General features: G+C 51.5%; 4 protein-coding genes across 4 annotated transcripts; 2 read left to right on the top strand and 2 right to left on the bottom strand.

Moving 5' to 3' along the window:
* Positions 1-48: 48 nt before the first annotated feature.
* Positions 49-454, bottom strand: PVX_099755 (hypothetical protein; the record flags this gene model as incomplete). The annotated part of the gene is made up of 2 exons (XM_001614750.1): positions 49-364; positions 426-454. The coding sequence occupies 2 exons, from the start codon at positions 452-454 to the stop codon at positions 49-51; spliced, it is 345 nt and encodes a 114-aa protein (XP_001614800.1).
* A 668-nt stretch (positions 455-1,122) lies between these two features.
* Positions 1,123-5,668, top strand: PVX_099750 (hypothetical protein, conserved; the record flags this gene model as incomplete). The annotated part of the gene is made up of 2 exons (XM_001614749.1): positions 1,123-5,515; positions 5,631-5,668. The coding sequence occupies 2 exons, from the start codon at positions 1,123-1,125 to the stop codon at positions 5,666-5,668; spliced, it is 4,431 nt and encodes a 1,476-aa protein (XP_001614799.1).
* Positions 5,669-7,796: 2,128 nt separating this feature from the next.
* PVX_099745 (transporter, putative) lies at positions 7,797-10,327 on the top strand (the record flags this gene model as incomplete). The annotated part of the gene is made up of 3 exons (XM_001614748.1): positions 7,797-7,896; positions 8,071-8,580; positions 8,751-10,327. Exons 2-3 carry the CDS (start codon positions 8,496-8,498, stop codon positions 10,325-10,327), a joined length of 1,662 nt encoding a protein of 553 aa, XP_001614798.1. The 5' UTR covers positions 7,797-7,896; positions 8,071-8,495.
* Positions 10,328-10,860: 533 nt separating this feature from the next.
* Positions 10,861-16,860, bottom strand: PVX_099740 (protein kinase, putative; the record flags this gene model as incomplete). The annotated part of the gene is made up of 16 exons (XM_001614747.1): positions 10,861-10,942; positions 11,053-11,132; positions 11,467-11,712; positions 11,958-12,042; positions 12,264-12,336; positions 12,524-12,610; positions 12,806-12,885; positions 13,035-13,223; positions 13,445-13,595; positions 13,749-13,863; positions 14,109-14,245; positions 14,576-14,745; positions 14,926-15,418; positions 15,545-15,818; positions 16,015-16,188; positions 16,429-16,860. The coding sequence occupies 16 exons, from the start codon at positions 16,858-16,860 to the stop codon at positions 10,861-10,863; spliced, it is 2,868 nt and encodes a 955-aa protein (XP_001614797.1).
* Between the last annotated feature and the right edge of the window lie 717 nt (positions 16,861-17,577).

The raw sequence follows: 17,577 nt of genomic DNA, 5'->3' as shown, positions 1-17,577 counted from the left end.
ATATTTTTTTTTTTTTTTTTTTTTTTTCCCCTTATCCTTTTTAGTTCTTCAGTGCACATGGGAGTGTACCCATCGCGCGAATAGCATTTCCAAAGGGGCAGTTACAAAAAAAAAATGTTCCAGCAGCGTTATCAGCAGCGATTTCAGCAACGATTTCAGCAACGATTTCAGCAACGTTTTCAGCAGCGATTTAAGCAGCGTTATCAGCAACGTTTTCATCAGCCTTTTCAGCAGCCTTTTCAGCAGCCTTTTCAGCAGCCTTTTCAGCAGCCTTTTCAGCAGCCTTTTCAGCAGCCTTTTCAGCAGCCTTCTCGGTAGCGCTCGCAGCAGTGCCCCCCGCAGGAGCGACACATTAGGCACTCTGCTACGAAGCGGACAAAACGATCGCGCAATGTGGACTCTGTAAACGCGTTAACGATGCGAACCCGCCGCCGCACGAAGCGAAAGCCTGCATATTAGCGACCCTCCCGAGTGTCCTTTCGAAGCTCACGTGGTTAGTCGGGGTGAACACGTCCATGTGCGCGTACATTACGTGTATACACACATACATATTATACATATAGGAGCACCAAAAGAATGTCACCCCACGCGGAGCAGCAAATGCAGAAAAAGGAGAGCAAGTCGAATCGCACACAACGGTAATGCGCGCTGAGTAGAGGCCTTCCCCTATTCGCTCAACAGTAGGAAGCTCCACCTGCCTTAGGAGGGAGTCCCACAAAAAGAGAAAAGGCGTTTAGCCGGCTTGCCAGAAGATGCAATAATGCGTAGGGTATGTCCCAGTTTAGCGCATCCCGCGTGACAGTTGTGCGAACGAGACATACGCGTGAGGGGTAAATGAGCGCCACGTGAGAATCATACGGAGTTAAAAACGGGATCCTCTTTTCCGCGTGTGCATTCCCCGCGGGAGTTGTTCCTCCCTGAGGTACAACCGTTGCAGAGTACACCGTTACAAAAAATATATACATACGAATAAGTACATACATTGAGTGGCACACACTTGAAACGTGCTCGCGCAGCTACCCAACCGCACAAACACATAAACATCTGCATGCACCCGCCTAATGCTACGCCCGAGAGAGACCAATAATGAGGCTGAAAGACGCGCGCGCTGCGGTGAACAGCATGACTAGCCCAAGAAGAAAAAAAAAAAAAAAAGAAGAAATCCTCTTTGAATACATACGGCACAGCAACTCCAAAGCCATTCAGCTGTTGAACTGCATATGGCTGTACTGCTTTTATAAAAACATAAAAACGTTAGGAAAAGACGTTCGAGAGCTACAAAATGGAAAGGGCAACGGGCCCCTGCTAGTAAAGTACCTCCTTACCCTTCGCATAAACATCAACGATGCGTATGACTACTTCCAGGCCCTCTTATCAACCGCACTGAAAATATATGAAGAGAAAAAAGACGAGTATATTTTACACTTGAGCAAGGTGGAGGGTAGGCGAAACGATTACTTTGGACAGGCGCCCCTGAGTGATGTGCACAGCGGAGATGCGCATCTGAGGGACCTTTCGTTTGGGGAGGACTCCCACGTGAACAACGCCATCGACATTTTCTACGCCAGGCACAGCGCCCGAGGTGGTGAGCAAAGTGGCGACCAAAGTGATGGTCAAAGTGATGGCCAAAGTGGCGACCAAAGTGATGGCCAGCGTGGTGACCGAGGCACTTCCCCACGTGGCGAGGGGGAGACTCTGCACGGCCGCCTAGAAATCGCCCGAATCTGCGTCAGCAACCTTTTCAAAATCCTGGGCGACCTGCACAGATATAAGTGCTACTTCTTCGAGGAGAACAAAAAGAAAAATGAAAAGAAGGCGTGCTTGAATTATTACAAGGCACTGGGTTACTACAGGTACAGCGGGCACCTGTTCAATCAGCTGACCCTGCTGTACACGGGGGGCAACCCAATAAAGTGCCTGTTTTTCTACTTCCTTTCGTTGATAGCGGTGAAGCCTGCTCCGAACAGGGACGCCGTGGTCATGTTCATGGAGAGCGTCCTCAGCGGGGGGCGGGGCCTGGCCAGTCGGCTGGCGCGCCTGCGCGGGGGCTCACCGGGGAGGAACAGAATCGGCGGAAGAGATGGAAGCGGCGGAAGTGGAGGAAGCGGCAGACAGGGCAGATGCGACAGCGCGACGAGCACGCCCTGCCGCGGCGAAACGTCCTGCAAACTGGGGAGAGGCATCTTTTACATCAAAACCAAGGAGAGGCACTTTCTGCCCTCCATGAAAGGCAGCGAAGACGGAGCAAAGGAGGCTACTCACCACCAAAGGGGCAGCCACCACGACAGAATGAACCCCCGAGTTGCAAAAAAACACACAGAGGTAAAGAAGGAAGGAAGTACCAACAGCGGAGAAAGAACCAGCAAGGAAAACCCAGCCGAGAAAGATTTGAACGAAGCCATTTTTAATTTCTACATGAGCTATTTCAAAATTGTGAAGCTGTTGTTTTCCAAAATTAATATGAACAAATTTGAAAAAAAAAAAAATAAATTTATTTACTACACAAATAGGTATATAAAGCTGCAGTACTACAGTCGGAGGGAAGACACCCTCATGCTCAAGAATATCATCTTCATCATTTTTACGCTCCTAAGTTTGGTCATTCACATTGTAGCGAATCAGCACGAGAAGGGGTTAAAGAAGCAGGGGCTAGCGGAGCAGGGGCTAGCGGAGCAGGGGCTAGCGGAGCAGGGGCTAGCGGAGCAGGGGCTAGCGGAGCAGGGGCTAACGAAGCAGGGGCTAGCGAAGCAGGGGCATACGAAGCAGGGGCATACGAAGCAGGGACACACGAACCAGGGGGGGTTCTTCTTCTATGGGGGTGTAAACGTCTCTAAATATGTGTACAAACACGAGCAGATTTATTTTTCTTTCCTTTTGATTCACGAGCTGCTCCTCTCATGCGAAGAATTCTACACCAATTTCTTCCCCAGCTACTTGTCCGTCTTTATATACACTCTTTACTGGTTTCGGAATGAGCCCAGTGTGTGGGAGGTGCACGTGGGTACTTGCACTGAGGAGGACAACCGGGAGAGGGACCACCTCGTGAAGCAGTACCATGAGGACTACCGGGGGAAGAGCGTCTACGGGAGGAGGCCCGCCCGCTGTGAGAGGGCCACTCTGCACCCGTCCGCCGCGAGGAGACCTCCCTGGGGGAGAAGCACAGGTGAACCGCATTCAGCGAAGCGGGGCAGTTACAGCCAAGCAGTGGAGGACCCCTGTGATGACCCCCAATTAGCTCAAAACAAAGACATAATACAAAGCATCAAAGATTTACTCATCGGCATAAAGGTGAGGGAGGAGGTGCCCCTGAATGATAACTCACTGCTACGCTACAAACTGGGGGAAGATTTTTGCATCTATCCCTTTTTGAGTGGCTTACAGTTTAGCAGCTTGGAGGGGGGAGGAGGAGCCCCTTCTGTTGAGAGGGGGTGCCGGGCATCTTCCTCACAGTGGAGCGGCCCGCCCAACGTGGCCTGCCAAGAAGGCGGCCCCAATCGAGGAGACAAACAGTGTAGTCAACTGCCCTGCGAGCAGGGCACCCACCGGAGGATTAGCCACCTCACCAATTTCGAAGACTCCAATGAGGAAGATGTAGTCCTTCTGAAGAACCCATTGTTTGTGAAGGCGAGCGGCGTGTGCATCAACGGGGAGGTGGTAGACCCGAGGGGCGACGCCAGCAAGGGGCTGCACTGCTACCACGAGCTGTACGATTTGTCCGCCGTCAGTGGGAATAACGCCCAGGCGTCGGAGCGGGAGGATGCCATTGTTGAGAAGTGGTACACAGGTGAGAGGGCCCCTTACGCGGATGCTAGCCAGGGAAGGAACAGCTCCCGTGGGGGCAGCTCTGAAGGGGTCGTACCGAACACACGCAGAATGGCCCACCCGGGGGAATGCTCCCAAAGGGATCACTACATTGCGGCAGTGGATGACATCCCAAATGATGAGCACCTGGAGGAGGTGGCGGACCGCGTTCGAATCATGCGGTTTAGGTCTCTCACCCAGGGTGGGTCAAAAGGGAACGACCATCGAAGTGTGCACGTCGGTAGCGTTTGCAAAGGGTATTCGGCCGAGCACGCTGGGGGGGAGGTACCCCAGGGGGGTTGCCCCAGTGCGGAGGGCATAACAGACGTGCTGCTTACGGCAGACATACCGCTTACAGCAGACGTACCGCATGCGGAAGACGTGCCACTTACGGAAGACTGTGCATCTCGGGGGAAGGGGTGCCAAGAGCACACCTCGCCCATCGGAGCAGAACTCTGCAAAAACGAAATGAGCTGCACCATGAGCCGCAGCGACGACGATAACAAAACGAGCAACGTGATGAGCGACCACCCAAACGGAGCGCAGGACAAGAGCGACGGCAGCGGCAGTTACAAAGTGCACCCAAATGGGGAGATGAACCAGAGCGATTATTTTAACTACGCCGTTTTGGAGAGCTTCCATCAGGTTAGGGTCGACGCTTTGGGGTCCATTTCGCACGGAGTTGCACAGAACGACGGCAGTTGCAAGCACGTCCTGGGTGGGGAGTTGAATTCGTCAAGTGAGATGACCAAGGGGAGTGACGAGGCCAACTCGGTTCCCAGTTTGGGGGCCAGCTTGGAGGACATATCCGAGGCGAGCTCCCCGTTCGCGGCAAACTGCCCAGCGGAGGCAAACTTCCCAATCGCGGCAAACTCCCCATCGGAGGCAAACTCCCCATTCGCGGCAAACTCCCCATCGGAGGCAAACTCCCCATTCGCGGCAAACCCCACCGAAGACGAAATGACCAAGTGGGGGGGGATGCCCTTCCAAGCGAACGACCCCCACAAGGGGGAAGGCCAAACGCAGGCACCGATGGTGAACCCCCCGGGGGGTGCAGTCCATATGGAGAGAACAACCTTTGCATCCTGCAAGAGGGGTAGCAGCCCGTCTCGAAGTAACCACGTGCAGCCCCCCTATATGCACAACGGGTCAGCGCTAACAGAGGAGGGAGCAAAATGCGAAAGCTCATCGCTGCAGACGAAGATGGTAATCCTTGATGGGAAGAACATCGGCACGAGGTACCAAGACAATTATAAAAAATATTTTGATCCCTTTCGCATAAAAGTGGTGCTTAACTACTACAGGTTTAAGCGGTATGATGTGAAGGTGGTCATTCCACAAGAGTACGTAAGGCACGAGGGGGATGCTCCATCTGGGAAGACCGCCAACAGGGGTTACTACCACCTGCAGGTGCATAGCAGTAATGAAGGCGCTGACTTTATCCTCTCGGGGGATGACTTGCTGTTCTTTCAGCACCTTCACATTTTGGGATGTTTAATTATTCACCCCCTGGAAAGCTACTACGCCTTTTGCGTCAACCTGGTGCAGAGGTGGAACTCCTGCTTCGTGACGAACGTGACTCTCTCCGAGCTGAACATGCAGGTGGGCGCCTTCGAGCAGCCCCCCCTCAAGGGCGTCGCGGCCCACTTCATTTCGTACACCTTCCTGGGCGACGAGTTCCTCCCCAACCCGACCTTTCGCTGGCCCTCCCACTGTAAGAGAGAAGCGTGGCGCGTTTCGCGGCAAGCGCGTCTAGTTTATAGTTTAACTGCTTTCCCCGCGTTACTCCCACTCTGCGTACCTCCCGCTTCCCCTCCCCCGGTTTGCAGATCGCCGGGCCCTACTGAAGCACACGGTGAACGAGTGAGCGAACGGACGAACGGACGAGCGAATGTACAAGCAGGAGTCTCCTCAAATCAGATTTGCCTCCTCTCGGAGGAATGACGAAAGGGGCGCCTTTCTCGCGCCCGACTTTTGGTCCTGCCGATGTAACAGTGGGAGGTGGCCCTTTGTAGACGCCCTTTTGGAGAGGTCCCCTCCTTCCTTGGGCTCTGGTGAAGAACACCCCTTGGGGAGGAGAAAGAGGGTACCAACTGGGTTAAGTGCATGCAGGCGGAATGGATATGAGCCGTTGGCTCAGATGAAGGAGCTTATCGAGCGGGAGTTACTTCCCAGGGAAAGCAGCCATATCATCGGTCAACGAGGTATCTCAAATGATTGTTATACGCACCTGGAAGGATATAACCAGTTGGACGACTGTCCGGTCGAAGCTCAGAACAAGGATACGTATCACCTGATTGGTTTTCCCCCTCAGAAGGGTCCCTATCCATTCTCCATTTAAGTTTCCTTTTTTTTTTTTTTTTTTTTTTGTACTGCGTAGAAGATATTCCCAGGGGGTAGCACACCGTAGAGACTGGCGTACCTGCAGAAGGGACAGCTACTCAGGTGTGAAGCAAAATGTAACACTTTGAGAAGTGAATGAAGGTGAAAGCCGCGGTTGAAAAAGGGCGTAACTGAGGAGAGGCCGCTCCCCTTTTTTTTCGCCAACTGGGGTGTAGAAGAAAGGGCCAAGTCGAGGCGCTGCAGCAGTTTGTGGGAGCCCCGATAGGGAAGAAAAACAGACACGGTGCGGGGCCTTTTTGCGCAAAGGGGAGTTCCACCGCCTGTTCGCATTCCATGTGAGTACGATAGATCGTCCCAATTTACCCAAGGGGGAGAACCCTCAGGGGGTGGGGTGGAGGAAAGGGATACAACCCCAGGGCAGCCGCCACACTGGAGGCTATTAAACCAAATATGCTACGTGTAGAATTCCTTCTGAGGATTAACGTCACCTCTGCCGAAGTGTCATGTGACGATTAACGGTTCGTTGAGAAGCAGAATGTTTAAGCTTCCCCCCCCGAAGGGTGCCCATCCATTCTCCACTTAAGTTTTTTTTTTTTTGCATCCATTTATGGGAAAACTTTTTTGTAGTATCTTTCCTTTAAAATTAAAAAAAAAAAAAGGTACCAAAATTGGCCAGGAACATCTGGGGGGCTGTCCAAAATGAACGGTGGAACCCCAAATGTGGCTCACAGAGACGTAGCCCATCTTTGCACCCCTGCCATGTTCGAGGCGATTTTATTAAAATGGTATTTTTTGCCTCAGTTTATATGTGCCCTTCGTGGTAGGAGAGAGGGGGGAGAGGACAACCCTTGGCTCGCTGGAAGTTTTACCCAGCATCCCTTCGGAGGAGAATCAAACAGGGGTGGTGACAGGGTGTGTATTCCCTGCAGGTGTGCTCGGTCATACGTTTGGGTAATAGCCCAAGGGGCTTCTTCCAATGAGGCCCCCTTCTTAACCCCCCCTTCTTAGGCCCTCCTTTTTAAGGGGCCTTTATTTTGTTTGTATTCCCCCACGAAGGGACAAGCACAACGAAAGTTGCACGACCAACGGGGATAGTCACCGCTGCTGGAAGCATCCCACGTAATGGCCAACTGAGTAATTTGTGAGAAGTAGCAACTTGTAAGCGAATCCCACAGGGTAATCCTACTACGCTTTGGGGGGTATTCCTCCCCGGAGGGTACTTTCCCCCACACACCCCAAGAGGTAAAATCCCTTTTGAAACAGTTCTGCGTCACATACGTAGTGAAAGTAATCGCGAATACGCCTGCACAGGGACGATCGAGTGTACCTCCTGCTGGTCGCCAGATACAAATGAGGCAACCTCAACCTCGGTAAGTTCTGTTCAACCAAAAATTTTCGCAACGTTTGGAAGAGACGGTTGGGACTGCTGGGGAGCTCCTCCAATCGGGAAAAGAAAACTGCTCAGTGGGAATCTCCTTACATGTGCCGCGCAAAAAAAAAAAAAAAAAAAAAAAAGGAGAAGCACATTCATGTGTACCATCCAACATGTGTATTTCGAGCGACTCGCGCAGAGCAAATGCGTACACCCCTCTAGTGTGCCCGAGTGACACTCCTCCCACTGCGTGCGTCGCGTGGAAGAAGTGAACCCTTCTGGGGAACTCTGCACGGAGAACCGCCCAGCGTAGCGCCGGAGAGGACACCAATCTGAGCGGGCGAGAGTTTCCAAAGAGTCGAAAGCACGCACGCTCACAGGTAGAGGAAAAAAAAAAAAAAGAGCAGAACGGAATAGTCGCACGTGAGCGTACGCGGGGAGTTGTATTTCGCTTCGTTTCGCTTCGTTACGTTACGTTCTGTTTTGCACATCATATGGTACATACTGCATCACATCAGTGCATTTTTTTTTTTTTTTTTTTTGCGTGTGTGCAGTTGAGGCATAATCACCCTGAGTAAGGCATCCCCAGGGAGTAACCAACCACTTAGCCTTTTTCTTTCTTTCTTTTTTTTTTTTCACGAAAGCCCCAGCATTTCGTCTCCATCCACGCAGGGTGGAGCAGCCGGGCCGTGTACGCCGCTGCCTCTTGAGAAGAACCATGTGACCGGCGGCAGGAAAATGGTACCCCCCGCGGCGCACGAAGCAGCAAACGAAGCAGCAAGCGAAGCAGCACACGACACTCCTCCACACGTGCCCTGTGGGCCACACCGCCAGATACGTACACACACATGCGTACACCCACGTACGTATTCGCTCATTCGCCTACACGCACCACCGCCAGAAGAAGAGAAGACCGACGGGACTGCCAAACCGCCGCCACCACCTCCTCCTTTTCTTCCTCTCACCAACCAAGTGACGGATGGATAAAATGACGGCCATCCTGCCGCAGCGCGCGATCCCCTACGTTGTGCTAACCGGCGCGTTTCTGTACAACCTGAATATAGGTGGGTGAAGGAGGGGCAGCCTAGGGGGCTCTCCCTGCCCCCCAGGTGTAGGAAAGAAAAAAAAAAAAAAAGAAAGGAGAGGCGTACCTCACCTGATTATATTTGCACACATCCGCAAGTGTACACCTGATTGTTCACGCGCATGTGTTAACTCCTCCCCCCCCGCGCAGGAATCATCAACTCGTATGGCAACCTTAACATCTACCTGACCTCCTACCTGAGACACAAGGGCCAGAATGTAACCTACCGAGATGTGTCCTTCATATACGAGCTGACGGTAATCATGCTGGGGGTATCCATGCTGATTGGAAATGTGGTGCAGAAGAAACTGGGAGAGAGGGCAACCATCCTGACGTGCTGTTTCACAACGTTTGTTTCCTTTTATTTATCATCAGTGTATGCTCATTCGTATTTAATGCTGTGTCTGTTCATGGGGGTGCTGTACGGACTGGGGTACGGCATCAGCTTCACCATTCCGCTTTCCTGTGCATACAAGCATTTTAAAAAGAACCGAGGGCTGGTCAGCGGTATTGTCATCTCGGCCATATCCTTGAGCCCCTTCTTATATTGCCCTCTACAAACGCTGCTCATAAATAGGAACAACGTTCTTCCAGTGGAGAACATCGCAGATGGAGGCGGTGGACCCAGGGAACGTTACTTTGAAGATCCCCATGTACTCGGCAGAATTCCCCAAGTGCTATTCATTCAGTCTGTAATTTTTTTAATTTTTGGTACGTGCGGTGGTTTCTTCGCAACGATGGAAGTAAAGGGGATGGACGTAAATGGGGGGGGTGAAAAGCAGCTCGACAATGGCAATCACGACGTAGGGAAGAGTGGAAAACACGTCGATACACAGGAAAGGAGCCTCACTGATGTGGAGAGGAATGACGAACAGACGAGAATCACCACAGAGAAGCAGAAGGGAAACCAAAACGATGGAACAAATGAAGGAGATAACTTGGGGTCCCGACTAGCCAAATCTTTTAAAAAAAAAAAAAAAAAAAAAATGGCTGGAATGTTGAATGATGAAGAGGGAGAAGAGGGAGAAGATGGGGAAGGCATTCCAAATGGAAATAAAAAAAAAAAACAAAAAAAAACGAAAAACTTTATCCTTTTCTTCCTAAACATGTTAAACATAAATACAACGATATTTTCAGATAACAATGTGCAAAAGTATTATAACAAGAAATGCACAGAAGATGTTTTTTTTTTTTTCCTATGGCTATCTGTTGTGCTGTTCAATTCGTATATCAATTTTGTTATTATGTATTGGAAAATCATTGGCATCACGTACACCTCCATGGAAGATAAATTCATCACTCTGAATGGCAGCTTTATTAATAGCATGGCTAACATCGCTGGCCGCTTGGTATGGGGGTCCATATATGACAAGCTACAGGTGCACATCACTGTAACGTTGCTTGGGGCATGCATATGTTGTGCGTGCTTCCTCCTGCCAGCCATTGCACACATATACATTTTGTACGCGTTCGCGTGCGCCCTTTTTTACTTCTGCATCGGGGGGAGCCTAGTCACCATCCCCATCATCACTCTGAAGAAGTATGGCGAATTACACTTTCCCCTGAACATGTCCATCCTGTATACCACGCGCATTGCCAACACCTTCCTCTGCAGCGTTGTCGTGCGGCTCTTTTACAGCTTGTTCACCCTGCGCTGCCTGAGCTCGGCCTTCGGCCTCATTTCGCTCCTCGCCACGGTGGCCATGTTCTTCCTCACGCAGTCGTAGTGTGGGTGCGCGGTAGGGTGGCAGTGTGGTAGTGCGGTAGTGCGGTAGTGTTGCAGCGCGGTAGTGTCTATGCCGCTGCTCATGCCCGGCTGCGCACCAGCTTGTGCGCTAAGCGGTTTCCCGCCTCTTGCGCGTTCTATTATAGCTTCCCTTTTCATTGCTTCCCCTTTTCATGGCTTCCCCTTTTCATTGCTTCCCCTTTTCATGGCTTCCCCTTTTCATTGCTTCCCCTTTTCATGGCTTCCCCTTTTCATGGCTCCCCTTTTTCATCTCTCCCCTTTTCACCCTACCTTGGCGCAAGTGCACTTGGCACAGCTGCAGCAGGGCGGTGCTGCCTATGCCAGCCGCTTCGCCCCCAGATGGGCCACTTTTTTTTCGAACGAAAACCACTCTTGGATGTTTTTAAAGCGTTGCTTATGTGTGTGCAGAGCGGCACGCTCACACGGCACGCTTCCATGCGTATGCAGTCGTGGGGATGCACTCGTGGGTATGCACTTTTGGGATGTCTTTCCCAAGGGGACGCTCCGGTGGAGCTACTTCTCCCAAGCTGTCTTCAAGAGGGTGGCCCGCCCGTACCTCTCCAGTTCGTTCCTCACAATTTCGTTAATAAGCATCCTACGGGGGGGGAAAAAGTGATGCGCCGGTCACTTGGGAGGGTCATTTAAGCTGACCACTTAAGCTGGCCACTTAAACCGGTCCGTTTCTCCCCCCTTCGACGAACGTACCGGGAAATCTCGCCGAAGGTGGGCCGCATGAAGGGGTTCTCGTCGATGCAGGAGAGCAGCAGGTTTATCAGGAATTTGTCCTGCCGCAGGGGGGAAGGGGAAAAAGAGGGGAAATAAAAGGGGGAAAAAAGAGGGAAATAAAAGGGGGAAAAAAGAGGGAAATAAAAGGGGAAAAAGAGGGGAAATAAAAGGGGGAAAAAAGAGGGAAATAAAAGGGGGAAAAAAGAGGGTAAATAAAAGGGGGAAAAAAGAGGGTAAATAAAAGGGAAAAAAAAGGCGGAAAAGCGGCAAAAATGACAAGTCGACAACGCGATAAAGCAGCGTAGTGGCAGAATGACGCGCCGCGACCATGTTGGGGGGGCCCCTTCTGCCGACCCCCCGAGACCACTGCCAGCACACCCGAGCAGCTCTCACCTGAACCTCGAAATGCTTCAAATCCACCTTGTACCCCCCATGCGAAAAATAGTGAAAATTTTTGTGCTTTAAAAATTTGGACACTATAACTGCAAAGGCCCAAATGTCAACCGTCCTGTTGTAAGCCACGCTTTTCTGCTCAGGTGCCAAGTGCCCCTTCGTGCCGCAGCACTGGCTCATCAGGTACTCGAAGTCTTCGTCGACCTTCCTAGACAGGTTGAAATCCGTCAGTAGGATCTTCTTCTCCTGTGTAGGGAAAGCAGATATGCGGTAGGGCCGTTTATATAGGGCCCCCTTTTTAAGGGGTATCTATCTAAGATGCACTTCTAGAAAGCCACTCCCAACACTCCCAAGTAGGTTATGGCCACTAGACAGCACCTGCTCCAGGGTGGAGAAGCTTCCGGGCAGGGCACGGACAATCCGCTGGGCAAATCGCCGACCGTGCCGACCGTGCCCACCGTGGAAGCCACGTGTCTCCTTCCCCCCCTCACCTTTATCAACACATTGTCCGGCTTCAAATCCCGATATATGTAAAATTCTTGTTTGGCATTTGGCTTGTGAATGAAGGACATCACGCTGCAGGTTTGGGGTTCACGCGGGGAGATGAGCATGCCTGTGCGGTTGACACGAGCGGGTACTCAGCGAAGAAACCCATCGGCGCAACTTCCCAATAAATTATGCTCTGATGAAAAGAGCCCAGCTGCACATCTGGAGTGTTATTTTAAAAAAATTTCTCTTTTTTTCTCTTTTTTTCTCTTTATTTATTTTTTTTTTTTTTTTGGAACATTTAAACCTACTTGGCTATCTCCAACAGGGTGAGTCGCACGAAATTCAAGTTGTACGTCGCCCCCTGGTCGCAGAAGACCTTTTCTGTTCAGAGAGTGAAGAAGCGCGGAAGGGGAGGGGTTGAAGTGACGAGAAGGGGAAGGGTCGACGTGACGTGGAACGGAAGGGTCGACGTGACACCCGTGACCATCTTTGCTCATTTATACATCAGCGCGATGGCCTACTTCACCACGCGTGGACCCTCTTCACCAGCACAGCGGAGCAACCCTACCCAGCGATGTGTCGGCCAGCTGCAGCAGGAAGCAGAGGGACTCCTTCTTCTCCTCCTGGCGCTGCCTGTTCAGCAGCAGTTGGTAGCCTGCAGTGTGTGCGGAAAGAAAAATAAAAACAAAAAAATAAGGAATAGCCAAATAATGGAGTGACAAAATAACGCTACAAGCGCCATCCCCTTAAGCGACTCCACTGACGCCATCACAAGGGAAAATACCCCCTTTCGCAGCAGACCCAACACGCAGGTATTCCCGCCAGAGGCAAAAAACGAAGAATCTCTAACCCTTGAAGGCGCAGTAAATCTTCACGACGTTGGTGTGCGCCTTCTCCCGCAGAATTACGGACTCGTTCAGGTTGAATTCGCTAAAGTGGGGGAAAAAAAAAAAAAAAAAAAAAAAAAGCAAGATAAATTGAGGTAAATTGAAGTGACGCAAAATAAAGCAACATAAATTGAAGTGACGCAAAGTATAGTAACGTAACGCCCCCGCTCAAACGCCACATCAACGCCCTACTTCATGTCCATAATCTTCAGCGCGAAGTGCCTTGTGTCTTTTATGGTGGGAAAGAAAAACGAGCTCTGAGCTTCTCCAGCCTCCTTGAGGGACACCTCCCACACTTCGCCAAACCCCCCCACTCCCAACTTCTTCTCAAAGGTGAAGTGCTCGTCGAGGTTTACGACTTCGTTGTTCCCCTCCCATATTCTGCGGGGGGTGAGAGGGTAAGAAGTGGTGAGGGGGTGAGAAGTGGTGAGGGGGTGAGAAGTGGTGAGGGGGTGAGAAGTGGTGAGGGGGTGAGAAGTGGTGAGGGGGTGAGAAGCGGTGAGGGGGTGAGAAGTGGTGAGAGGTGGCGATAGAGAGAGTGTTTTCGTGCGTTTCCGCGTGGCGACGCTCCCCCCATCGGCAGAACCCCTGCGAAGACTCACTTCAAAAAAAAACGGTCAATGAGCCCAAGGGTCATTTTCACATTGTTGGTGAAGCTCGAAATGGTTATCTTCGACTGCGCACTTGAGTTGGTCCTCGTTTTGGTCTTCTCCTCCCAGAAGATGGGGATAATGCATTCGGGGGTGTTTTGCTCTTCGGGGGGCGAAAAAGAAATGAACAAATTAGGGGAGTGGTTCCACGCGCGACGAGGAGGAGATGCACACGCTGAGCTAATCACCCTATGGTGGTCACCCCTTGGTGGTCGCTCTACACCAAATGCCGCTGCACAACCCATTAATGATGCACTTGTGGAGGAGGAACCTGGAAGGGAAGGAACCAAGACGAGGTTAAAGTACTTGACTTTGTGATCCTTCACGTAGCGGACAAACCTGCAGGGGATGTCTACCGAGTCGCAAAGAAGCTGCAGGAGGTCCGGGGGAAGGGAGTCGCGTTGCAAAGAATGGCACAGCGGTCCAGATTAGAGGTGTTTTCGTGGGTTTTTTTTTATATCTACGTGTGGTTGGCGGTGCTGGGGAGAGCCAACCGAATGGTCACACGTGTTGACACTATGACGAGGGAGCGTATGGTTTCATCTCCCTTCACCCCATGTTGTCTTTACACTCGCCAGTGGAGCGACTCCCCAAAAGGGGACACCCCTCTGCCCACCTTAAACAGCAAAGCCCTGTGCCGGTCGGACCCCTTCCTCACACTTCCCAGGAACACAAAATTGAAGTCGTAGTTTTCGTAGTAGTGCGTTTTTATGCTTTCCTCGCTTTCGTCGCTTTGGTCACTTTGGTCGGCTTCTGCATGGGGGTCTTCTTCGCCCGTCGCGCCAACCGCGTCCGCAGCTCCACCCGCGTGACTTTTTTTTTTTTTTTTTTTTTTCCTATTTTCTGAGGAGAACATTTCGGAGAACGTCCTCTCACGAGCGTCGCAACAGTTTGAAGTGGCCACTCCGTCGCTGATCACCTGGGGGGGTTCCTCCTCCACTTGAGAGCGCTTCCTTTTCACTTGGCGTCTGTCGCGCTCCCCCTCTGCGCTACGCTTGTGTGAGTCACATTTGTGTGCGCTATATTCGTGTGTGTTACGCTTGTGTGTGCTACATTCGTGTGTGTTACGCTTGTGTGCGCTACTCTTGTGTGCGTCTTGGCTGGCCCTCTCCGGGAGGGTCTCCCCCCCCGTGCAAATCACATTTTCAGGGTCGTACTGAATCATCCTCTCCACCAAATTTTCTATCCTTTTAATTTTTACCAACGCGTTTTTTACACTCTTGACTTCCTTCTTGGCGATGTTAACCTTTTCCCTGTGTGGAGGCGTCATCGAGGAGGGGGGTGGTGATATCTCCCAGACGGAGAAGTGCCAACCAGACACACACGCACTTTCTGCATATAGCAGTAGCAGCGAGAGCAGGTGTGTGTTTGGGGGAGTGTACACCTCCTCTCGCTGCTACTGCAAACGCGAGCACTGTGATGGGAAGCCCTACCGAAGTTTAGCATCGCTGAACACGCTCACAATGATGCTGGAGAGGCAGGTGCAAATGTCGGTGTCCCCCTTTCTGCACCTGTTCCGACCCTTCATGTACCTCCCAACACACTTGGAAATGTACTTACACATTTTTCTTTTCATAAAAAATAAATGGCAACTCCCAACATCGTAGATGGATTTTTCTCTAAAGCATGAGTGTAACCCTAGGTGTACATTCGGGATGGGGATTTCTCCCACCAGTTTTTTTTTTTTTTTTTTTTTTTTACATTTTACATTTAACTCATGTCCGCTATTCGTAATGACAAAGTTTCTTTTGTTCACTTCGCTGTTTGGCTGGCCTTCTTGGGAGGGCTTCCCCACCTCGGCGGGCGAGTCACTGCTCGGGTGGGGCACCTCCTTCACGAAGCTGCTCTCGCTCTTCATCCGAACGCCGTGCCTGTAGAGGTAGATTAGCCGGAGGTCCTTCACGTCAACCGCGTCCTTCACGAGGCCTGCAGCGCCGGGGGGGAGCACACACGTATAAACTGACGTGTGTGTGTATGTGTGCATGCCGCTGTTGTGCCGCTATCATGCCGCTATCATGCCGCTATCGTGCCGCTATGCCGCTCCCCCATCACCTGACTCGAAGAACGTCCGCTTGCTATGCATGAGGCTGTCGTGAAAGTCTAGCATGTGCTCCCGCCCGTATTTATAATTTAAGTTTTCTTCGCAAAGCTTGTTCAGGAGGAACTCGATGAGGTGCAGGACCACCTGGTTGCTCTTCACTTTTTTTTTCCTCTTCAGCTTCGAAATGAAGCTCAACACTAAGAAGTTCACTTCGTTAAGGTTCTCTATCAGGTATTTCAGCCCAATGAGGATGTCGCCTACGTCTCCGCTGAGGTAAAGCAGGGCCTCGAATGGGGAGAAGTTGGGGTGTGTGTTTGTGTGTGTGTATGGGGGGAGGAAATGAGCCCTCTCTCCGCACCCTTCGCAGTTGCGCAAGTTGCATGGGTGTGCTCACGCACGGGGGGAGAGCAACCCCATCATCACTATCAACTGAGCGAATGGAACAGCTTCCCCCCTTTGGACGTGCCTATTTCACTGGTACCATTGAGATCTGGTTGTAGCAGGAGGCGTACGGGGGGAAGTACAAATGGAAGGCGTTCATGGAGAGTCGCCTTATGAACTCCTCCGCCGGGGCTTCATTTTTCCTCTTTAGCGTCAGATCGTCCGAAACGAACACGCAGGCGTTCTTGACTATTTCTTCGCCTCTCTTTAGATTCTACGCCCGGACAAACGAGAAAGGAAGGGAAAAGAAAGGAAGGGAAGCGGCGGGTTAGACCATCCCTCCCGTTGCTACACTGCGCTGTGATCGTTTTTACGTGGCGTAGGTGAGCTCATCGAAATGCAACTTAACTTTGGCTACATGCTATTTCTTTCGTTTCGGGGCAGCTTCCCCCTCCCGCGCCGCCTCGCGCGTAACTCCTCCAGATGCCTATGCTGCCCGCAAGGGATTTATTACTATTTCGGGGTTTGACTTCAGCTTCCGCAGTGCGTCGATGTGGGTCCTGTGCAGGTTTTCCGCGTCTGCAGTGGGGTCCTGCGGGGGTGCACCTTTATCGTTCATTCCATCTGCATTGGGGTCCTGAGTGACTTCACCTTTACCGCTCATCCCCTCTGCATGTTGGTCCTTCTGAGTAGCTTCACCTTCATTGCTCACCCCCTCTGCACAGTTTTCACCTCCCTTGTTGGCACCGCCTAACTGGTCTTCCTCCCTTTGTGCTTCTTCCCTGCTGATGCACTCCCCGTGCTCGCTGCGCCTGCCACTGGTCAGCTTGTTCTTATCTCCAGCAGTGGACATCGCGGTAACGTTGCTCTTCGTACTGCCACTGGCGCCTCCGTCGGGGGCTCCCCAAACAGCGCTGTCTTTACGCACGCTCGAGCAGTCGTTCATTTGGTAGGGCGCCCAGCAAGGACGTTTCTCGTATTTGAATGGTTACCGCTACTATTGCTGCTCTATCACCACCGCTATCGCTGCCGCCCCTCTGTTGCCGGTTCGATGTACCGTTTCTTTTCTGTCTACTCCCGTGTTACTACGCCGGGGGGATTAACAACTCTTTTGCATGTTCGCGCAACGTAGGCGTGATTAAAAGGAGACGTTTTTTTTCTTAACCTTACTTATGCCGCTCCAGAGGAACGTTCACAAAAAAAGGCACCTCTCCCCCTGCAGCACCTCTGCGCTGCTCGCTCACATTTTCGTGGACATCATTCTGTTTTCGAGAAGAAGTTTATCTTAAATTAGAAATGGCGAGATGGCCAAATGGCGTCGCGAGACGGCAAAAGGGCAATTCGCCTGCTTATGTGTACCTCATTGCCCTTTTTTTTTTTTTTTTTTTTCCGAAGGGTAACAAGAAACGTGTGCAGAGGGCATTCGCGTCAGTGTCCCTCGCCACTGGAAACTCTCCGTCTCTATGGGTTTGCCGAAGCCGCTCCAAAAAGGAGTATGCCCCTTTTAATTTTTCGCCTTTCATTCTTCACTTCTTTACCGCTCAGCATTCTCCATTTTTTATTTCCCACCTTGCGCGATGAGGAATCGTCCGGATGCACTTATCGAGCGGGTGAGGGCCTTTCCTCCAACGAAATAATTCCACCTCGATTGCGTTCGCTTAGG

The sequence above is a fragment of the Plasmodium vivax genome, chromosome 7, assembly GCF_000002415.2.
Source record: "Plasmodium vivax chromosome 7, whole genome shotgun sequence".
NCBI classification, from domain to species: Eukaryota; Apicomplexa; class Aconoidasida; order Haemosporida; family Plasmodiidae; genus Plasmodium; species Plasmodium vivax.
The sequence above is the reverse complement of the archived record's forward strand: the minus strand, read 5'-3'. Positions and strand labels throughout refer to the sequence as shown.